The 19,972-nt window shown below is 32.5% G+C and overlaps 2 protein-coding genes across 4 annotated transcripts; one reads left to right on the top strand and one right to left on the bottom strand.

The window, feature by feature from the left end:
• Nucleotides 1-10: 10 nt before the first annotated feature.
• On the bottom strand, nt 11-1,842 carry LOC114425006 (phosphoglycerate mutase-like protein AT74H). Its single transcript, XM_028391728.1, has 5 exons — nt 1,210-1,842; nt 1,006-1,125; nt 703-916; nt 557-637; nt 11-455 (listed from the first exon to the last, which is right to left on the bottom strand). The coding sequence occupies exons 1-5, from the start codon at nt 1,724-1,726 to the stop codon at nt 359-361; spliced, it is 1,029 nt and encodes a 342-aa protein (XP_028247529.1). The 5' UTR covers nt 1,727-1,842; the 3' UTR covers nt 11-358.
• Nucleotides 1,843-14,892: 13,050 nt separating this feature from the next.
• On the top strand, nt 14,893-19,729 carry LOC114425014 (homeobox protein BEL1 homolog). 3 transcript variants are annotated; one of them, XM_028391752.1, is made up of 6 exons: nt 14,893-15,386; nt 15,755-15,963; nt 16,100-17,180; nt 17,658-18,040; nt 18,603-18,663; nt 18,910-19,503. In XM_028391752.1, exons 3-6 carry the CDS (start codon nt 16,278-16,280, stop codon nt 19,501-19,503), a joined length of 1,941 nt encoding a protein of 646 aa, XP_028247553.1. In that variant the 5' UTR covers nt 14,893-15,386; nt 15,755-15,963; nt 16,100-16,277. The 3 variants fall into 3 exon arrangements, with proteins under 3 accessions (XP_028247553.1, XP_028247538.1, XP_028247545.1); XM_028391737.1 differs by lacking the exon at nt 14,893-15,386 and having other exon boundaries at nt 15,519-15,963; nt 18,910-19,729; XM_028391744.1 differs by lacking the exon at nt 14,893-15,386 and having other exon boundaries at nt 15,519-15,963; nt 16,103-17,180.
• The last annotated feature ends 243 nt before the right edge of the window (nt 19,730-19,972 follow it).

A 19,972-nucleotide genomic window follows, 5' to 3' on the forward strand; every position in this document is an offset into this window, starting at 1 on the left:
AAGAGCCGGATTTGAGAAATCTTACAAGCATTTGTAATTATACTGCTATATTACTGTACAATTGCTGAATTAGGATGCTAACAAACCGATTGATCCTACCCAACTGTAACTGAATAATTGAGGAGTTAGATACCCACACGTGATCATGAAGTAGTTCATACGGGAACTGTATACAGTATCATATACATCATCTGATTCTTCTTCATAAATATATATATATATATATATTATAATTTTTGGGTACAACTTTTCCTACTAGCTAGTTACAAGAACATACTCCTCATTGTCGTAATTCAACTTTTAAATATGTTTTGCATTGACGGTGAAGTTGGTATAAATTGTTGATCACCCTCCTTGTTTAACCGTACCTGCATGCTTCTTCACTGAGGTGGGGAAAGAAGGAATTGACCATTGGACAATCGTAATTCAGATCAGCAGGCTTTGCAAATTTATGCCTTCAGCGTATATCAGCCACCACATAGCAATGAGATAAATAAATATCCAATCAAAAGGGCAAAAAGTAAATGGGGTGAATTAATAGGATCATAAGTCTTACCACTCCTGATCAATCAACATTTCATCAGTCAATCCAAACCGTCTCAGTTCCTCTTCTCCATGATGCATCAGTAAGCTATACCTGTTCATGCTCACTCCTTTTAGATCTCCATAATAAGCTATTAATAATACGCATACAAAACATACCTTCCACCAAAACCCTTTTCCATGACAAGCATATTTCCATTTCCCATGTTGTTGAGACTCTCGAACTGTTGAACCGTCCATTTGTACCACCTCATCAGAAAAACTCGAAGTGTTAGTCCGTGAGACACAATGACCAAGTTCATGTCTGTTTTTTTCTCCCCAGGTGGCTGATACCGTCCAATGTTAATATCTGTTCTTAGCGTTTCTCTGAATCCTTGTACCATACATATATAAAACTCAACATCAGTACTTAACTTTTTTATGTACGATTTGCAAAAACATAGTACATATTATTATTATTACCTGTTATTCTATCATATACATCAGCCGCGGATTCTCCATCTGGAAATCGGTAAAAGAAACGACCATAACGCTGGCGTAATGCCTTTTCCACTCTCATCTTTTCTCTGTTTTGAAAATTCCCTTTTAAATCACAGAATCAATTAGTAACTGAAATTGAAAACACACACTGACACACACAAGAAAAGTGTTCAGTTCGGCTAATACCGAAATCTTGTTCTCGAATGCGAGGCTCTTCTCTGAAGCCAGCGATTCTTGAGCGTTGAAAAGGACGAGCGAGGTGCTGCAAGGTTTGAAGGGTCCTTCTATATGGAGAGACGTAGAAGTAAACCTGCCAATGTTGGTCATGGTCATTCTCAATCATTTGCTTAATCCTTTTACCACATTCCTCTGCTTGGACCTTTCCTTTCTCAGTGAGGGATATCTTTGGATCAGGTATCCTTGTGTACACGCTCTCATCCACGTTTCCTTCACTCTCTCCGTGTCTAACAAGGATTATCCTTCGAGGCCTTGGTGGAACTGCAGCGGCAGGGTTGATGTGAGGATTCTTCTCTGGAAATCTGGCTTGGCCATTTAGTTCGATTGGTTCTGTTTGGTTGTGGCAGCATTGGATTAGTGAGCATGTGTTTGTGTTGGAATTTGGTTTCGTTTTAAGCCGTTTTTGTTGAGATAATGGGAGAGATAGAGTGGGAAATCCTGAGTATGAGAAAGGTAACACAGCCATGATGATGGTAAATTTATTAGAGCCACAAAAAAAGAATATGCTTATTTTATGTTCCAATTGCACTTCATCTCATTATTTTTTTGTGTGATTTTCATTTTCAGCTACCAACCAAATGTGATTGTTGCTAAGCAATAACAGCCTCAGAGGTGTGTATAGAGTGATCATGGAATGACAAATGGCTTCATAGGTGTGGTTCCTTGTTGCTATGTTTTTGGAAGAGAAAGTTAGGTTGCGTTTGGTTTATATTTTCCTTTTTTGTTTTTATTTCCTGTTTTCATTTTTTGAAAATTATTTTCATTTTCTGAAAACTTTTTTCATTTTTAAAAGATTAAAATTTTGGAAATATGTTTGATTTGACTTCTTATTTTTTGTTTTCAAGAAACAAAAACACTAAAAATGCGTTTTCAAAAAGATATTTTTAGATTTGCTTAAAATTACATTCATTGTCACCGTATTTTCTTTTTATCCAAAATGAGATTCGTGGTTTCAACTGAAAATAAATTTTTTGTTTTCAGGTTTTTGTTCGTTTGAGAAAGTATTTTCACTGTTTTAAAAATCTAAACAAACGCATTTACATCACCATTTTCAAATAGAAAACAATCATACCAAACAACCTCTTATATCCTTTTAGTGTTTGCGTTTCTTTTTGGGCCAGGCTCATCCACATTTTTTGGCCCACCTTTACACCAGAAAAGAAAGCATAGCGAATAACAGTCTCGGTGACCCACTGTTTTTGAGATCTAACCACTTTTGGTTTGGGCCCCTGTTCTGTTCCGTGTTGAGAGACTTTCACTAGATTTGACCTATGGCTATATTATGTCTTGCAAGTTGCAAACAAACAGATAAGGCCTCCGTCCTTAAAACAAGGAATGGCTCAGATGACTTGATGTACATAGAGAGGAAGCATAACTAAACTATTATACTACACAAGAACTTACACTAAACAAGGAATGGCTTGTTTTATCTTGTCTTTTGATTGGTGATTAATGCACCGTGGCGTACAAGCCTTTTTAAAAGGTGGAACAAACAATACATTATCTAACTATTAGTCAAAATTTATTAAAAAAATATAAATTAGAAGAAAAACTCATCAACGAAACAACAAAAATAAGAAGTTATCTTATAGCAGAGCCTACTTGTTAGTAATTCTTAATTGAACAAGTGTTTGGTTCTATATAACAAAGCTAAAATGTGTGTATTTGACATGAAAATAAGAAGCTATTAATCGTAGAATATGCATTTGGATGTGATTTTGGTTCAAAATACATGTAGATCCAAAATATAAGTTAATAAAATTTAGTCAAATTTTAAATAATATATGTATGAAATAAAAAAATAATGAAAATACTAACTATTAAAAATTAAAAAATTTCTTTTATTTTGTGTCACAAGAATTTTTCAAATCAATACAGAATGAATATAATTGTATTTTTCATTCCTTATTTTTTTCCAAAAAAAAAAAAATCACTGGTAAATTGGCAGTTGGAATGGTAGGAACAGAAGAATGAAAATTATAGGTAAAAATCTTAATCTTTTACTTTTTCTAGAACTTTTTGTCCTGTTTCTAAAGTTTAAAATAGATCAATTCAAAGAACAATTCAAAGAAAAATAAAAAATAAAAGAACGAGATCTTGAGGCCGACCCAATCAATTTTTTTGCTTTAAACTCCTAAAAAAACTATTTTTGCTTACTACAAATATTTTTTTTAAATATATCAATAATTATTCAATAAAGAATATTAACTTATTAAAATCAGTTATATATTTTATTTTCAGAAGTCTTAATCTTATAATAATAATTGTCTCAATTTATGTTGGAGTTTTCTTTAAAAGAAAAACTGTAAAAAAAAAAATTCTACAAAAACTCTAACAGGACAAAAGGAACAATTTTCAATAAAGAAAGGATAAAACTTATGTACAGTATAATAAGTACTTTAGCTTTATTTTCTAATTAAAGTTAGAATTGTTAAATTTAATGTCGGTTTTTATTATATTTAGTAAGATAAATTTTTAATTTTACTTAATAAAACAATACAAAAAAACCTAAATATTACCCTTCAATTTTATCTTTCAGAAAAATAAAACTAATTTATTTGATTTCCCCTTCTTCTTTATTCATCATTTTAACACCCAAAGAGTATATAATCCAAAAAGTTTAACATGCAAATATTTTTAAAGCTAAAAATTACAAAATATTAAAAAAAAACTTTAAATGCGTATTTTATACACTATGCTTTGCAATTAGGAGTTTTCATCAACTGATTATTTTTAACTTATAAATTGAATGTATACTATAAACTATTAAACTATGTTATATATATATTACTTAGAGTCGTCCTCCCTTAATAGGGTTCCAGTCTTTCCGAAATGCAATATTGATGCTGTTATAGAAACAGGTTTGCAAAAGGATATGGCGGCTGGCTGTAATTAAAAGTCTATGCCTTATTACAGGACACATAAGATCTTCTTCTTCTTTGCATTAATCTGATATAAGATGCATGTACGTACAAACAGGAAATTCAGCATGTAAAAGATCAGTTTCATACATATTTAATTTGTGTTGTAAGTAACTGTATATGGGCCAAAAGAGAGGAAAATTAAACGGATTGACAAATAAAACGAGTTGGCCAAGCAAGCAATTAGCCTTTTCTTCTGCCTCGTCGTCGTCTTCACTGATTTGCAGGGAAGCCTCGTTTTATCGTTAGGGACAGAATCTATCTTCGCTGAGCAAGCTTGCTTGTGATGTTTTGTCGTTTTCCTTTGCTCCGCTGTAATGCTCAAACCTTGTGGCCCCCTCTCTTTTTAGCCTTGTTTGCTGTTAGCCTTTAATACATTTATCCTTAATTCAACCAAACTTAATAATAATAAAAAAATACAATCAGATGGACCAACAAGCATAACTGCAAGAACATTGGACAAGCATGGACCATCTTTACATAACTCTTAGTTTCAGCTGGAAAAAATTGAACTCAAGCTCATTGTTATGTCATTTTCGATGGAGACACTTTCTTTTGAAAAGAAAAAAAATAAGCTACAATTAATAGCGAGTGGATATATATGAGGTGAAACAAAAACCGACCAAGTCAAAGTTGGTGTAAGAATGTGAGGACCAGTTCCTAGCTACATTCCGTTGGGTAGAGGACCATGAGCAGTATGTTCCTTAAACTTGATATTATGTAATTAATGATCTTAATTTTTAAAAAATTATTTTTAATTAAATTTTCAAAAAATTGTCTTCAAATAAAAGTTCTTGTGAAATTTTCACTTCAATATAAACTTTATATGTTTTTCTGTTTAATTATACTCAAATTTAACTTGATTAATTAATTAATTTTTACACAACCAAACATGTTTAGAAGGTTCAGAATTATGATATTATTAGTCTTTGAAGGTGTGTTTGGGAAACTTCAACTCTCCCTCAAGCACGGTATATGCTTATAAGCGATGTGCTTTCAATTAGTTTTATCATCTGCAACAGCTGTGTCTTGTACCATGGGTAACGAGGCAAACAAAAATAATCATGTACAATCCAAAGTACTTCCAGGCTCCAGCGCGACCAATCTGGTAGGGCAAAACACTATAATTAATAGACGGTTAGACATTACTATATGAATGAAGTGAAATAACTGATCTAAATGGAGAAGTCAATGAAAATAATAAATTCATACTTCATTAATTTGTTTCATCAAATTTGGTAAGGATTAAGGAAATTAAAGAAAATAGTCACTTGGATAAATAAATAATGGAAAAATTGTAATAAAAAATATAGAAATCTCATTACATTCAATTCATAGATCCAACTCTCTAATTTTCTCCTTAGTTTTTATTTTATTTTTACATAGAAAGCTTGGAAAATTGATTTACAACGCTGGAAGGCCCAAAGACAGACAGACTCTAACACTTTGTTTGTTAGCGTTCAACTGAGAAAGAAATGCAACGAAGGATCGAAAGAGAACTGTAGGTGATGAGGGTTTGAACTTCTGTTGCTTGATACCGACGAAATAGAGTGGAGAAATTTAAGAAAAGATGGGCCCCACACAAAAATATTTTCTCGCGATGATATGCAAAGAAATGCATAAAAGTGTGTTAGCTTTTGCCTTTTACTGTACTTCTACTACCCTCACTTCCTTTCACTCATGCTTGTTACTTGTTGTTCGCGCGTGCTCATGCGCTAATTGTTGTGATATGCTTTTTTTTCTTTTCTTTTCTTCTCATAATCCATTTTGTAGCTCATAATCAATTTTCTTTAACCATTATCGGGTGCGTTACTTGTGTGACAATGCATTTCTAGTGAGATATTAAGATGAAGAGCATCAATTATGCATGTGGTACACTAATTTTTTTTTTTCTATTTCTCTTAAACCAAGCAACTCATATTTTCACTCTATTTCTTAACTATCTTTCTATTCTTCATTTATTTCCAACAACTTTAAAATTTGAATTTAATTAATAGTCAATTTTGATTAAGGATGATTAAAATTCCTCTACTTTATTATGTTTTTAACGAGATAATGAGAATTTTAATATCATTTTAATTTTTTACCATCATAATTTAAAAGAAAGAAATTACAAGTGTTTTAAAGAAAAAATTGATGCAAAACCTAAAAAAAAAATTAAAGATTGAAATAACTCGTTTAACGCACAAGACAGATCCAGTGCATCATTTCGCTTAGCGACCAACCAAACTTAGTGCGAAGAAGGCCCATGAAGAAGTCAAAAGACACGCTTAGTGCAAATCCCGCGCTAAGCACAATCGCCACCATACTCGTTAAGCCCAAATATTGTCGCGCTCAATGCGTGATCACTACCATATCCGCTAAAGCCCATAAGGGCGCGCTTAACACGAGATCGGGTGGATTCTAAAGCTATCTTAGCCTATAAAAGGAGCAAAAGGAGAGAGACAATGAGACAGATCCAGTGCATCATTTCTAAGCATAATAATAAAGTTCTCTATTGAATACACCCAAAGTCTAAGCATTTTTAATAGAGTAAACTCTCTTTCTTTAGCCATTCTTTCCTTCTTCTCCATTATCCATCCATTTTCTTCTTCTATCCCCATCAACTCCTAAAATGTAAAGTCTCTCACAACAATGAGAAACTAAACCCCCCATTGTTAGGAGTCTGATAGACCAAACTCTTGTAATGTAATTCTTTCTTATCATCTATTTAATGTAATTTTAATTTTTATTGTTCTTTTCTGTGCTATATTGTTATTGGTTTTAGTTTGATCACTCATGCTCATGTATTGTTTAGGAAGTAATACATTAGAAAATGGTTATTTTATAGAGAAGTGGGAAATAACATCTAAATGAAATTATATAAAAAAATAAAGTGATGTTTGTTTAGCCTATTTTATGCATCTTTATTTTTTATGTGATTTACTATTTTATCTTTGTAAAATAATTTGAGAAAAAAAATAGATAAATTAGATTCTTCATGCACGAAACTAACCAGGTAGAGTATCATAATAAATATAGATGAAAACTAAGATGACATCAGATAGAGGAAAATTATTAATATTACATCACAAGTAGTTTTGACTTGTTAGACTCAAACACATGTACATTCTGCAATCATTTTTTGCATTCAAATTATTATTTATTTTTCTTATCTTCTTGGCTTTTACTTTCCCTTTAACATTTCATTTACAATTTATTGTCTCTTCTATTGCTTGACAATTTCCTACTAATTTCTTCTCCCTTTATTTCCTTCCTTTATACTAAACTCTAAATATAATTCAGTAATTCAATAATAAGTGCTAGCATGAAAAATGTCAGGTTGCTTGAAGCGTTGGAGCGTTGTATAAAGTCAGTAACAATTCACCCTATAAATTCACAATATAAGCGGGAAAAGGAAGAATAAAGAGAACAGAAACAAGGTTCCACATTCTCCCTTTCGTCTATTAAAGATTTGCACCTTGGAGAAAGATCTCAGTCCTAGAGTTTCAATGCAGTCATCACACCTTACCTTCCTCTCTTTCTCTTTCTCTGGTTTTCCGTTTTGTTTTCTATGATAGATGAACTCTGCTGAAATTCTTTGTAATTGAATCGATCTGTTTATTTTAATGCATATTTTCTCTTATGAATTTGAGCAAATTTCCTTTTTGCTTAATGTTTTCTTTGACTGGCCATTAATTAGCGAATTGATCTTAGGTTGTTTATGCTGTTAAAAAAAAATACTGTCTTGTTTGTGATTATTATAGGGATTAATAAACTTCATAAGCAAGAATGTGTATCGAATTTCTATGCTTAAGGCTTCGATAGATTAAGTGTATCTACAGGATTAGAACCGTGGGTTTAATTGAAGGGGCCGGGGGACTTAGATTCAAGGAAGCAGTCTAATTTTGATAATTTGAACTTCAATAGGGAGATTCAAACCCTAGTCGCTTTTATTCATTGTTCATCAGCTCATTCAAAAAACTTTACAAATCCAATTAAGTACAAATTAATCGTAGTAGTTGCATTTAAATCAATGTTTTACCAAACAAATTAGGTTAATAGTTTCTTGACATGTGAAAACTACAATTATTAACTTTTGAATTACCTACGAAACTTAAAATCAAGCACGTTATAAATATTCTTGAATCTATTCATATTAATTTTAAACATAAATAAATATGGAATAAGTTGTATAGTGATAAGTTATGTCAACTAGTTACGGCATGCATATACAATCACGGATCTAGGGGTAAGCAGGAACCTTATTTCAAGACTCTTTTATATGCTTGAGAAGGGGAAAAAATTAATAAAAATTGAATAAAAAATAGGTTTTAAATTTATGTTTATTTAATTCTATTCTAGTATTGAATTCTATGTATAATTTTACACATAAAATTAATAATTGTTATTTTTGTGAAACTCTTAATTTATTAAAATTAAATATTTAAAAAATTGTGTCAAAAAAATTCTGTCCCTTCCCGTTTGATACATCTATGGATGCGTCCATGTGCATATAGGCCCTTGTTGGAAATAAATGATGCTTTTTTTCCTTCATATTATTACTTATATATGACTAATATATATGCCTACCGAATTTCTTAACAAAAAAGAAATTTTGAAACATGACGTACGGTTCTTTTGTTTTACTTCTTTTTACATCTTTGTTCTCTCAAACTTTGTTTAGTACTATATAATATATCTAACATGATAATATAAAAAAAATGCTTCCTCAAGCTTCATATATACATATATATATATATATATATATATATATATATATATATATATATATATATATATATATATATATATTACCTTGCCTACATCCGCCCTTATACTATGTAAAAATGATCTATATATCAAATTCTATCTATCCTTTCGTTTGTTATCAATCTTATACACACAATGACATATCAAATTATACCATGGTAATTTTGATAATTATTATACTATTTTTATATACGAGGGAAGATCAAATTATACCAGTATAATTTTGATAATTATTACACTATTTTTATATACGAGAATAAATCAAATCATACCGATATAACTTTGATAACTATTGCATTATTTTTATAACTTGATATATAATGTAATTTTTATTGATATAACTGTTAAGTTATATTCACATATTATCAAGATTGTCCGTATTAAATTTTGTCAAAATTGAACAACAAGAAAGTAATCAAATTATCTATATTTTAATATATTTTGAAATATTTATATTACGTCGATTTTAATATATATGGAAAAAAACAAATGATTTTTTATTTATATAAAATTTTGCATGTGCGATCTATATGAAATGAACTTTTAATCCAATGATAAGTTTTAAGAAAATATTATCCAGTTAAAAATTATAAAATTGTATAATAGTTGTGAAACTTATATATATCCCTCCTCTATATATAATAATGGCTATATATAATAATGGGTGGCTTTCATAAGACTTTCCTCTTAAGGAATTCGACACATAATCATCCATCCACACAAGCTGAACATTTGTTAATAAGGGGTTTAGCCTGAAGAAACTCATTTATGAGGGGAGAAAAAGGTTATTTTCATAATTTTGGTAATAACTATATTAAGGATACATGCGATGCAATCTCTAGTGGTGTTCAATTAGTGTTTAAATTACCATTAATTAATATATAATAAAACACAAAATTTTGCATTTATCCTACGTGCTATGTGGAATGAAAACAACTCCTCAGTCGGAAACAGATTAGAGTTAAATGTTGAGAGGGATACACGAGGATCCCACATAATAATGGATATATGCAAGAAGAACAACGCTAGTATTGGTAATTTTTTGGTACATTGGAAAAGCAGTTAATTATATATCATTGAATTTAATTATTATAAAAATCAATAAATATATTATATGTGATAATTTATATTTAAATGACTGTGTATGTAGTATTATTATTATTTATTTTAAATAATATTTTTTTGGAGAGAAATATCATTTTTGATGAAGATTAGTTACTATTTTTAACTTTAAATACTATATATTAATATTATGATTAGAAAAAAAATCAAATCAAATTGTAAGGAATAATAATTATTCAAATATACAAAATTATTTATATAACAAAAATTGATAATTATAAATTTAGATCATATAATTATCCTTGAATTTTCAAGATTAAAAATTGATAGTCTCATAACTATATAAAATAATCACATAATTTATTAGTTTTTTTTTGTTGACTCTCCAATTTATCATAAAAAAGAGACACTGAATCATCCCTAATTTAATTGAGAAATAAATAAAGTTTAATTAAAAATTATTTTCGTCAATTACATAATTTAGTAGTTTATATTTGTAATTATCGTTTCTCAATTTTTTTATTTGATACATTCCCTCTCTTTATATATGTATAATCCAAATCATTGAATATTTAGTTTTTCTTTCAGAAGAAGATTAACACTGTTGACACTTTTTTTAAAACTATTTTTCTTATTGAATTGCAAAAAGTTAAATTCAAATATTACACGTGGTTGGAGACAAAATTGTGTTTTTTTTATAAGTGTTAGTTTATGTTGTTTATTATATATTTAATATTAATTTGCATATTTGGATAAAATTAAAAGTCAGATGTAACTATCAAATCATTGGTTCAAAGTAGTTTTTTTTCCATATTTTATATTTTTTTATCGTTGTGTCAAATTATTATTCTGTGATGTTACTATTCCGTGACATATAACATTTTGTTTCGTTTACGGCCTTTATCATTTGTATTGACTTTATTGCTGTCGGTGAGTGCATGCCCATCTTTTATAAAATGATTCCATTAGAAAACGAGCGAGGAAGGAAAATTCAAACTGTATCATTACATGCAGTTTGCTACTTTTCAGTTGAAAAACTCCATTGTAGTCCCACAAAAAGGAAAATAATTTACATGAATAACAACAATGAGAGTAGAATCTCAGTATTTGTAGTTAAGAAAATCGTATATCATATATAGGATCTATTTGGGTGTAATTTTTTCTTTTATTTCTATGAGAAAAAAATGAAATAAACTTGATCATGAATTTAAAATTAACACTGCATTAGTTAACCTGTAAAAGTAATTATATTAGTCCCCATGCCCATGCGTGTAGGAACACTAATTTTCATTTCTGAGTTCGTTGGATAGTATTTGCGTATATGCCCATATACACATGTTATTCATATTTCATTTATGTATAAAATTAATAAATCAATTAAAAATTATCAATCTAAACTTGAGTGAGAAAGATTTAAGAAGTTGAAGTCATTCTAGAACTCCCATATCTCGTGATCCATATTTGATGGATGTTCACTCAATTATAATGATAAATCTTTAGAAACATTTCAAGAATGTGAAACCTTCCTAATTTTAATGGAAATGATCCCATTACATGGTTAGTTTAGATTGAATCAGATTTAAATTTGAAATCAAACCAATTAAATAATAAATTAATAAAACTAAAATAATTAAACTAAATATTTTTTTCTCTTTAAAATTGATTGAATCCAATCCATAAATATCTCTACCACCTAAAGTCCACCCACATAAAGCATCATGCACTCACACCATGCACTATGACTGCCTAAATAATTGTAAAAGACAGATAATAAATATACCAAAATAGTAATATGATCCATAACTACGAAAATTACTGTCTAAATAACTATTTAAAGACACAGAGTAATTAATACTACACAAACACTAATAATTCAGACCTGGTGAGTTTCAGTTTGCTTCTTATCCCTTCTCACATATATAAACTTCCCGGCCAAGGTGCGGCTTATCTATTGAGCTACCCGTCGTTAGTTTCAATATTAAAATTCTACCATTAATTAATATCACAACATTTCAAAACAATGGGAAGAACCTTATACAAATACTTTTAAAATTATTTATATAAAAATATCTCTATGTGATTGAATTATGGTCTTGTAAAGTCATCGAATGAGTTATTTCACTTGACGAACGATCGTAGAAATATGGCGTTAGTATTTTAAGTGGAAATCACCACATTGATACATATAATATGCAAGCCAATAAATGTCACTCCGTGCAAGGTGCGTATAGCATATATAATGCCTAAGCATGTTGATGATTTTTTTATAGTGGAGGCAAGGAATATTATTATTGTTTTGTTAATAATAAAAGCAGGCTAGCTAGTTTAGTCGGTGGATTTGCAAAAGCATTCCCCACCCTGCCCCCTTTTGCGTCATTCTCAAATTGAGACACGATTGATCCTCTAATTAAAAAAGTTGCATGATTTTCTCTTTGCACTGCGTCCCACTTATGCATGCTCTCCCCGCTTCAACATAACAGTAACCCTAGTGTAGGATTAGCATGGTCCTAACCACTAATCGCATATATATTCTAATGGTGGTTTAATAGTGTACGAATAAAAAAGAGTTAATTTTAAATGCACAAAGATAAATAAATATGAAGCAGGACCACCCTATAGTTTGTAGCCTGGTTGAGTTGCATGTAGTTACAAGTTTCAAACCTGTTCAAAAATGTTGCTGCTGTTAATGAAGTCCCAGGCTCGTACAGGTCTTACGCGCACACAATCCCCCGCCATTTGTGGAGTTCCTAATTGACCCCTTTCCCACGGCCATGAAAACCATCTTGGTCTTTGAAATTTGAAAACAACTATAAACCAGTCTTCCCTCAAATGTTTGTTTTTCACATCTAAAGAAAAGAAAAGAAAAAATATAACCGACGTTAATTGTCGGGGAAAATAAGAAATTCAAAAGGTGGCATAGAATGTAATTATTTTTTAAAAGATGTTATTTTGAAAAAGAAAGTTGATGCATGCTCCACCTTATTCATTCATTTGTGTATGGTATCCACAATGTGTTGTATTAATTTTGATTAGTAGGATAGGAATGTACCGTCAATTTGTAGTCTCCTACATTATTAACTCCCCAAGAAAGCATACAAAAGCCATACACATTAATTAAAAAAATAAATCTTGAGTGAAAGTTACGGGGGCTAACAGCCAATTAACAAGAGAATTTTTATTGGTAGACAAGAAATTAAAAAAAAAGAAGGGTGATGGAGGAATTGAATGGACTGGAGGTGGTGTTTGTTAAGAGGTGCGCGGAGTGCGCAGTGCACACCTCCATAAAAGAAAAAAGTACAAAACTGGGTTAGAAGTAAGAAGTGGTGACGTCATTGTGGTGTAGGGCAAAGGAGAGGGGAGAAATTTGGTAATCGGCGGAGAAAGCTACCCTGACTGGACCACTTGCTTTTCAATAGACAAACATTTAAAGCTGTCTTGTGTTCGCCATCTTCACTCCTCCACTCTCACCCTCGCGCGTTCCTCTCTTCTCTCGCTTTCCATTCACTAACTTCAGTATGAGAGTTTGACTCATTAGAACCTGTGCAACTTTTGTTCAATATTTCACTTCCAAAGACATACAGTGCTCAACATATACAACTCTAAAATTTGTTAGTAAAGATACGAACCATTAATTTACCAAGTTTGGTACTTAACAAATAAATAATTTTAAAATAATAATATAACCATTATTATAACATAACAATTTGATTGGGTTAACTATTAGTGTTTAACTCATTTTAACGGTTTTAAGGATACTTAATGGCTGGGTTAGGTAGATTTAGAGGAAAAAAAATTGTGAATCAATTAAATGGGATAAGGTTGATTCTTTTTTATTTTATTTTTTGTATTTTTTCTATGTTATTTAAATATTTTGCTTATCCTTTCACCACTTCTCAAACTTTGACCATTTTTATTCTTAAGTTAAACAATGTCCGTTTAAGTTATTTTATTTTAAGAATGTGAAATGACTTATGGTTTGGCTGAATCATCCTAACCGAATTTTGTTTTTAATTAGATAATAGTCTTAGTTGAACCGGGTTACAATCAATAGTTTCGATTGGAAATTTTCATGCGGACGGGGTGATCTGATTAGATCAAATCAATCAATCTAACACGAGATTAACAATCACGTAGCTTCAAATATTTTATCTCTATTACTTTCCCTAAATTAAGATAGATTACGCACAAATGATGTATGAATTATTTGTCTTGTTCGTGAAATAGAAATGAAAAGGAAAAACGCAGTAGTCTTCTAAAATATATATGAGATGATGCAAAACATGTTTGAAGCTGGTTTCGATTGAAAATTACCTATGATCAACATTATCATTTTCAATCACAATATAGCAAATCGCCAATAATCATTGGCAAATAAAACCAGCATCAAAATATTAAATGTACGTACGTAGCTAGCATGCAGTTCCTTCACCATACATTCGGATAATGTAGGTTTTCCTTAAACTTTTTAGTTTATATATAGTTCATTAAATGGCCCGCAGCTTAATTTGGTGCTCGAAGTATTATTAAGTAAAACACCTAATAAGAGTGTTTTAATAAATAAATAGATAGATTGAATTAATGTCCTAGTTAAGTTTTTGAGTTGTATGATGAAATGCAAATGCGCGTGGAAGAGGCATATTTTGGATGATGAATAAATATAAAGAAAAGATGCGGTCCCATGCAAAATGGAGAGATGAGGATGGGTGGAGTACTTTAATACACCAATTAATAAGAATTAGATGGGCAAAGATTGGACCACCTCATCTCAATATCTCATCTCCCGCACAGTCCCTTATTATAGGAACATTATTTACACAAACCCAGGCGCATCTTTTCTTTCTCATTTCACTACTTCTCTCACCTTTTGTCTGCGCTGTGTAAGAACACAATAGTTTACAGATTAAACAACACAACAGAAAACTCTGCTAGCCTTTATTATTATTATATTATTATTTTTTGGAAGAGAACAGAGGCTGGCCCACAAAACTCAGCCCAAACAGAGTTCTCTTTCTGAAACCGTTCTGAAAAAGCCAGTAAAGGACTCCTACTTAGGATGACTTCGATCTTGGGATTCGTTTCCCTACAAAGATCCTCTTAATCCCATCACCATATTTTTTCTCCCTTAAAAAATTCACAAGGCCAGGGTTGTGTGATTGTGAAACAATAAACAAATTCATGGGCGAAGAGAGACCCTACAAATCTACTATTTTTCTATCATGGCAACATTATGGTGGGTTTGGGTTGGTTTTGGATGCGGGTGGTAAAAGCAGAATTTGTTAAAATATCAACATTTTCGTAAACTCATGTGGCGGCTTGTAGTATATGTACCAGGCAAAGGACGATCATTACTTTCTGTTGCTCCTGGTCCTTCATAAGTACTTCGTAGAGAAGGTCTGTTTTTTATTTTTTATTTTTTTTATAATTAATACTCATATCTGACAACGCCTATTTATTTATATATTCAATTATTTGTATTCAATTTAAAACATTTTCTAATAACATTATTTATTTTACTGGTGGTAGGTCCTTAGGGATAAGAAAAAATTGAGGAAATTTCCTTGATATTTTTCTTACTGTACCAGAAGTCTGTTTTGGTTGTATTTATATCTTGCATTGACCCACTTCTAAGAGAGAGAAAGAGAGAAAGAGAGAGAGAGAGGTAGACATATATCAAATATGATGATCATGGCATGAGGGTCATCATCACCCCTATCTGATCTTCTATTTCTGAGGAAGTATTTCTCATCCTTTGTTCCTAGGTTGGTTTCATGGTAGCTTTATGTTGGCTTATTGAGAGAACAAGTCTGAGATAAAAAGGAGCTTCAACTTACTCTCCAAATCACCACCGTCGCCGTCCAGAAGTAGCTTCCACCGGCCACCGACCACCGCAGGCGCCACAACCACCACCAACCCTACTTTGATGCGTTTCCCACATACCTAACACAAATTATTCCACTCTTCCATTACGGTAAGATCTTATGAGTTATTTAATTACTTTTCACAGAAACAAGCAAAGTAACTGTATATTCAACTTCCTTTCGGCTTTTGGGCTTATAAATAATTCGGTATGGACCTCCCTTAATGATTTTTCAACTCTGTTTCAGTAGCCTTTGGATTCTGTTGCGTGATGAAACAACTCAACAAGCCAACCATATCCCTTGCAGCAAATATTCCAGCAACATAAGAAACCTGAAGCAGTATAAGTAACCGGTGAGAAAGCAATTTGATCAATTGAGAAGAACTTTAGCAATTGTTGAAGAGCTTTATTATATAATTAATTTGATGGCTCGACAACCTTGTGATGACAAATCATCATCTGGATTCTGCTACTCTGATGTGTCATCGGGAAATCCAACGATGTTGGTGAATCAGATCCAAGGCTTTGTGTCAGACCCGGAGATGTACAACCTAACCACAGGCATGGAAATGATAGGGTTTCCAAAGAGTGACACCAACGCTGTCATGTGGAGAAGTTTCATCCCCAAACCGGGTCCTTCCTCTTCCAAAACCATCAACGATAATTCCACAACTTTCTACCACCACGACTACAACAACAAGCATGCAGATTTCACACCAGCTGGGAATATTTCTCAAACAAGTGCCGATAATCTAATCGTGGGAAGTCATGATTCAGCCTCGTGGCAAGACAACATCAACAACAACAATAACAGCAGCAGGTTTGATGATTCTTCTCTAAGGTGTGTGTTTCCTTGTGAAACCAACGAAAGGCCTAGCCAAGGTCTTTCACTCTCTCTTAGTTCAACCAACCCTTCCTCTATCGGGTTGCAATCTTTTGAGCTAAGACAAACAGGCCAACATCTTGATTTTGTTTCGTCGAGTTCCAGAGATGGGTTCTTTGGAAAACCAGTTTCTCTTCAACAGCAACAGATGGTATCACAAGATGGGTATGTGAGTTCTAATTCTAAAGTTGCAAGCGTTTATCAACAAGGACATTTCCTGGTGAAGAACTCCAAGTTCTTGGTGCCTGCACAAGACCTTCTCAACGAGTTTTGTAGCCTTGACGCAAAGCAAAGCGACTTGGGAAAGCCAACAAAATCGTTGAATAAGAAGCAGTGGGAAGAGGAAAATAACGGTATCGGTTCCTCGAAGAAGCATTCTCTGACCTCTCTAGAGTTCGTGGAGTTGCAGAAGAGAAAGACAAAGCTGCTTTCGATGCTGGAAGAGGTATATTTGTTTCCAAAATCTTGTTTGGCTTCATTTATTAAGAGTGTTGTGTAATAATTCTACTTTTTGCAAGGAAATACACCCTTTTTATCCATCGTTCCCCAAAATAAGGAAAAAGGTGTGTAAGTAAGTTAAATCCGCGCCTTTACTCCAAGTGAATTTGCTATCCATCTATCTATTCATCCAGGTCCTTTAACTTTTGGGTGTTGAGTGTGGGTTATTTGATGGATGGGATTGGGGGGTCTTTGGATTTTGATTCCTGAACTAACTGAGCAGCCACTACGGGCCCTATCATAAATGCTCTCACCTCATGACAATTGAACCCTTTTCATTTACCTTCACAAACACAAAACCCCTTCCCCTTTTCCTTTTCTTGCCAACATACATGCATGGTCAAATCATTTTCTCATTCCATGGGGGGCCTAGTTATAACTTTCAAATTACAGTGTTAGTTATTGACTTTGGTTTGGCTTCAAGGTTGACAGAAGGTACAAGCACTACCGCAATCAGATGAAGAGCGTGGTGTCGTCGTTCGAAGCGGTGGCGGGGAATGGTGCTGCCACGGTGTACTCAGCTTTGGCGTTGAAAGCCATGTCGAGACATTTCAGGTGTTTGAAGGATGGGATTATGGCGCAGATTCAAGCAACAAGAAAAGCCATGGGAGAGAAAGACCCAGTTGCACCAGGCACAACAAGGGGCGAAACGCCAAGGCTCAAAGTTATTGACCAAACACTGAGGCAACAAAGGGCGTTTCAGCAAATGAGCATGATGGAAACCCATCCTTGGAGACCCCAACGTGGCCTTCCTGAGCGAGCTGTTTCAGTTCTTCGGGCTTGGCTCTTTGAGCATTTTCTCCATCCGTAACAAACTCTGTCCCTTACTAATATATCCTCTTCTTAATTTTGTAATTTTTAGTTTAGCTACTTACATATATTATTCATGTCCCAATATAAGTAACCTACAAAATACATTTTGCTGAAGAATCAATGTTTCTCCCTAAAATAAAATAAGAAAACAAACTGCAAGTTGATGGTGCCGTGAGTTTCTCATGCGTAGCGTATAGAATCTCAATCATTTCTGCTTGCAAAAACTATGGTACATTTTGGTAGTTTCTGCGCATCACTATTCAGATTCCTTCTGCTGGTATTTCGTCATATTATTTTCAATCTTACGTTTCTAACGTGGCCATGTAAATAATTCTTTTATTTGGTCCTCTCTTTATTTTACAAATACTTTTTTATTTAATTTCCGTGTGTAATATATATATATATATATATATATATATATATATATATATATATATCTCCCTCGTTTGACACCCTACCCTCAAAATTTTGCTTGATATCTAATTACTAGCTTAATTAATTACAGTGATGGTCAGACTATTATAACTAACTTTTGAGTCTATACCATAATTTGCAGGTACCCAAGCGATGTTGATAAACATATTTTAGCACGCCAAACCGGTCTCTCGAGAGGACAGGCACGTTCATATCTTTCTCTAACATATATATATATATATATATATATATATATATATATATATATATATATATATATGCACACACACACATACATACCTCATTTCCCATATTGGTTATATTTTAATTTGCATATAATAAAATAGGCATTAGGTATGAAGTCGTTATAATTATATTATACGATATATGATATGATATTCTTGTGAAAATTGAAAACTCCGTTGGTTGACCCTTATGTTTCAAAGCAGGTTTCGAATTGGTTTATTAATGCAAGGGTGAGACTATGGAAGCCAATGGTGGAGGAAATGTACTTGGAGGAAGTGAAGGACCCTGAAAACAACATAGCTTCCTCAGAAGGGGCTACTGATCAAGACAATGATATAAACCCAAATAATGTTGAATACCCTCCACCTCCTTCTTCATCACGATCAGAGGATCAGAAGCCATCTCTGGTTCGAATTGACTCCGAGTGTGCATCCTCCATCATCAACAACCACAGTACCCCAGATAACAAAAACGACCCAAAGGGCCACGAACAGTGCTTTGGGTCAGTGGAGCTTGATTTTTCATCATACACACACCACTCCTCGGGTATAGTTTCTTACGGAAGTAATGATCAGAATGGGAACAACAACCAGAGTGGGGTGTCTTTGACGCTAGGGTTACAGCAACATGGGGTGAGCCTAGCGTTCCCGCCAGCAACACAGAGTTCACTGTACTATCCAAGGGACCAAATTGAAGATTGTCAACCAGTTCAGTACTCTCTTTTCGATGGTGAAGGACAAAACCTGCCTTACAGGAATTTGATGGGAGCACAGCTTCTACATGACTTGGCAGGGTAGGATATATATATATTCTTCATTTGAGGAATTGAGGATTAAAATGGTGAGTATAATCAAGAAGAAATTAAGATTAGTCTTTTTTTTTTTCTTTTAGCTAGCTACGTACAAAACTATTATATAGTACACAATTAATGCTTAATTCCATACATAAAGCTATATATACTCGGTTAATTTGATAAACGTACAGTTTAATTTCATCATGTGCATTCATGCTTATAATTTGGAATTGGGATTCGTAAGTCAAGATTTACACGTACAGAATTTATTTACTTAATTTAATCCTTTGTTTTTGTAGCTAAAAGCTAATTAATATAGTTTCCCTACATTTGAGTTGGAATGCTCCTAATTGGTTCGATCCTCTTTGAGGGACTATTTTGATAGGGGCTTCCGTTTGCCACTGAGCTAGTGGCAAATAAAATTCGTTTTGTGAGGGTTGGAGATATTTGTAGTTTGTTATTATGAAAAGCAA

This window comes from Glycine soja, chromosome 1 (assembly GCF_004193775.1).
Source record: "Glycine soja cultivar W05 chromosome 1, ASM419377v2, whole genome shotgun sequence".
Taxonomy (NCBI): Eukaryota; Viridiplantae; Streptophyta; class Magnoliopsida; order Fabales; family Fabaceae; genus Glycine; species Glycine soja.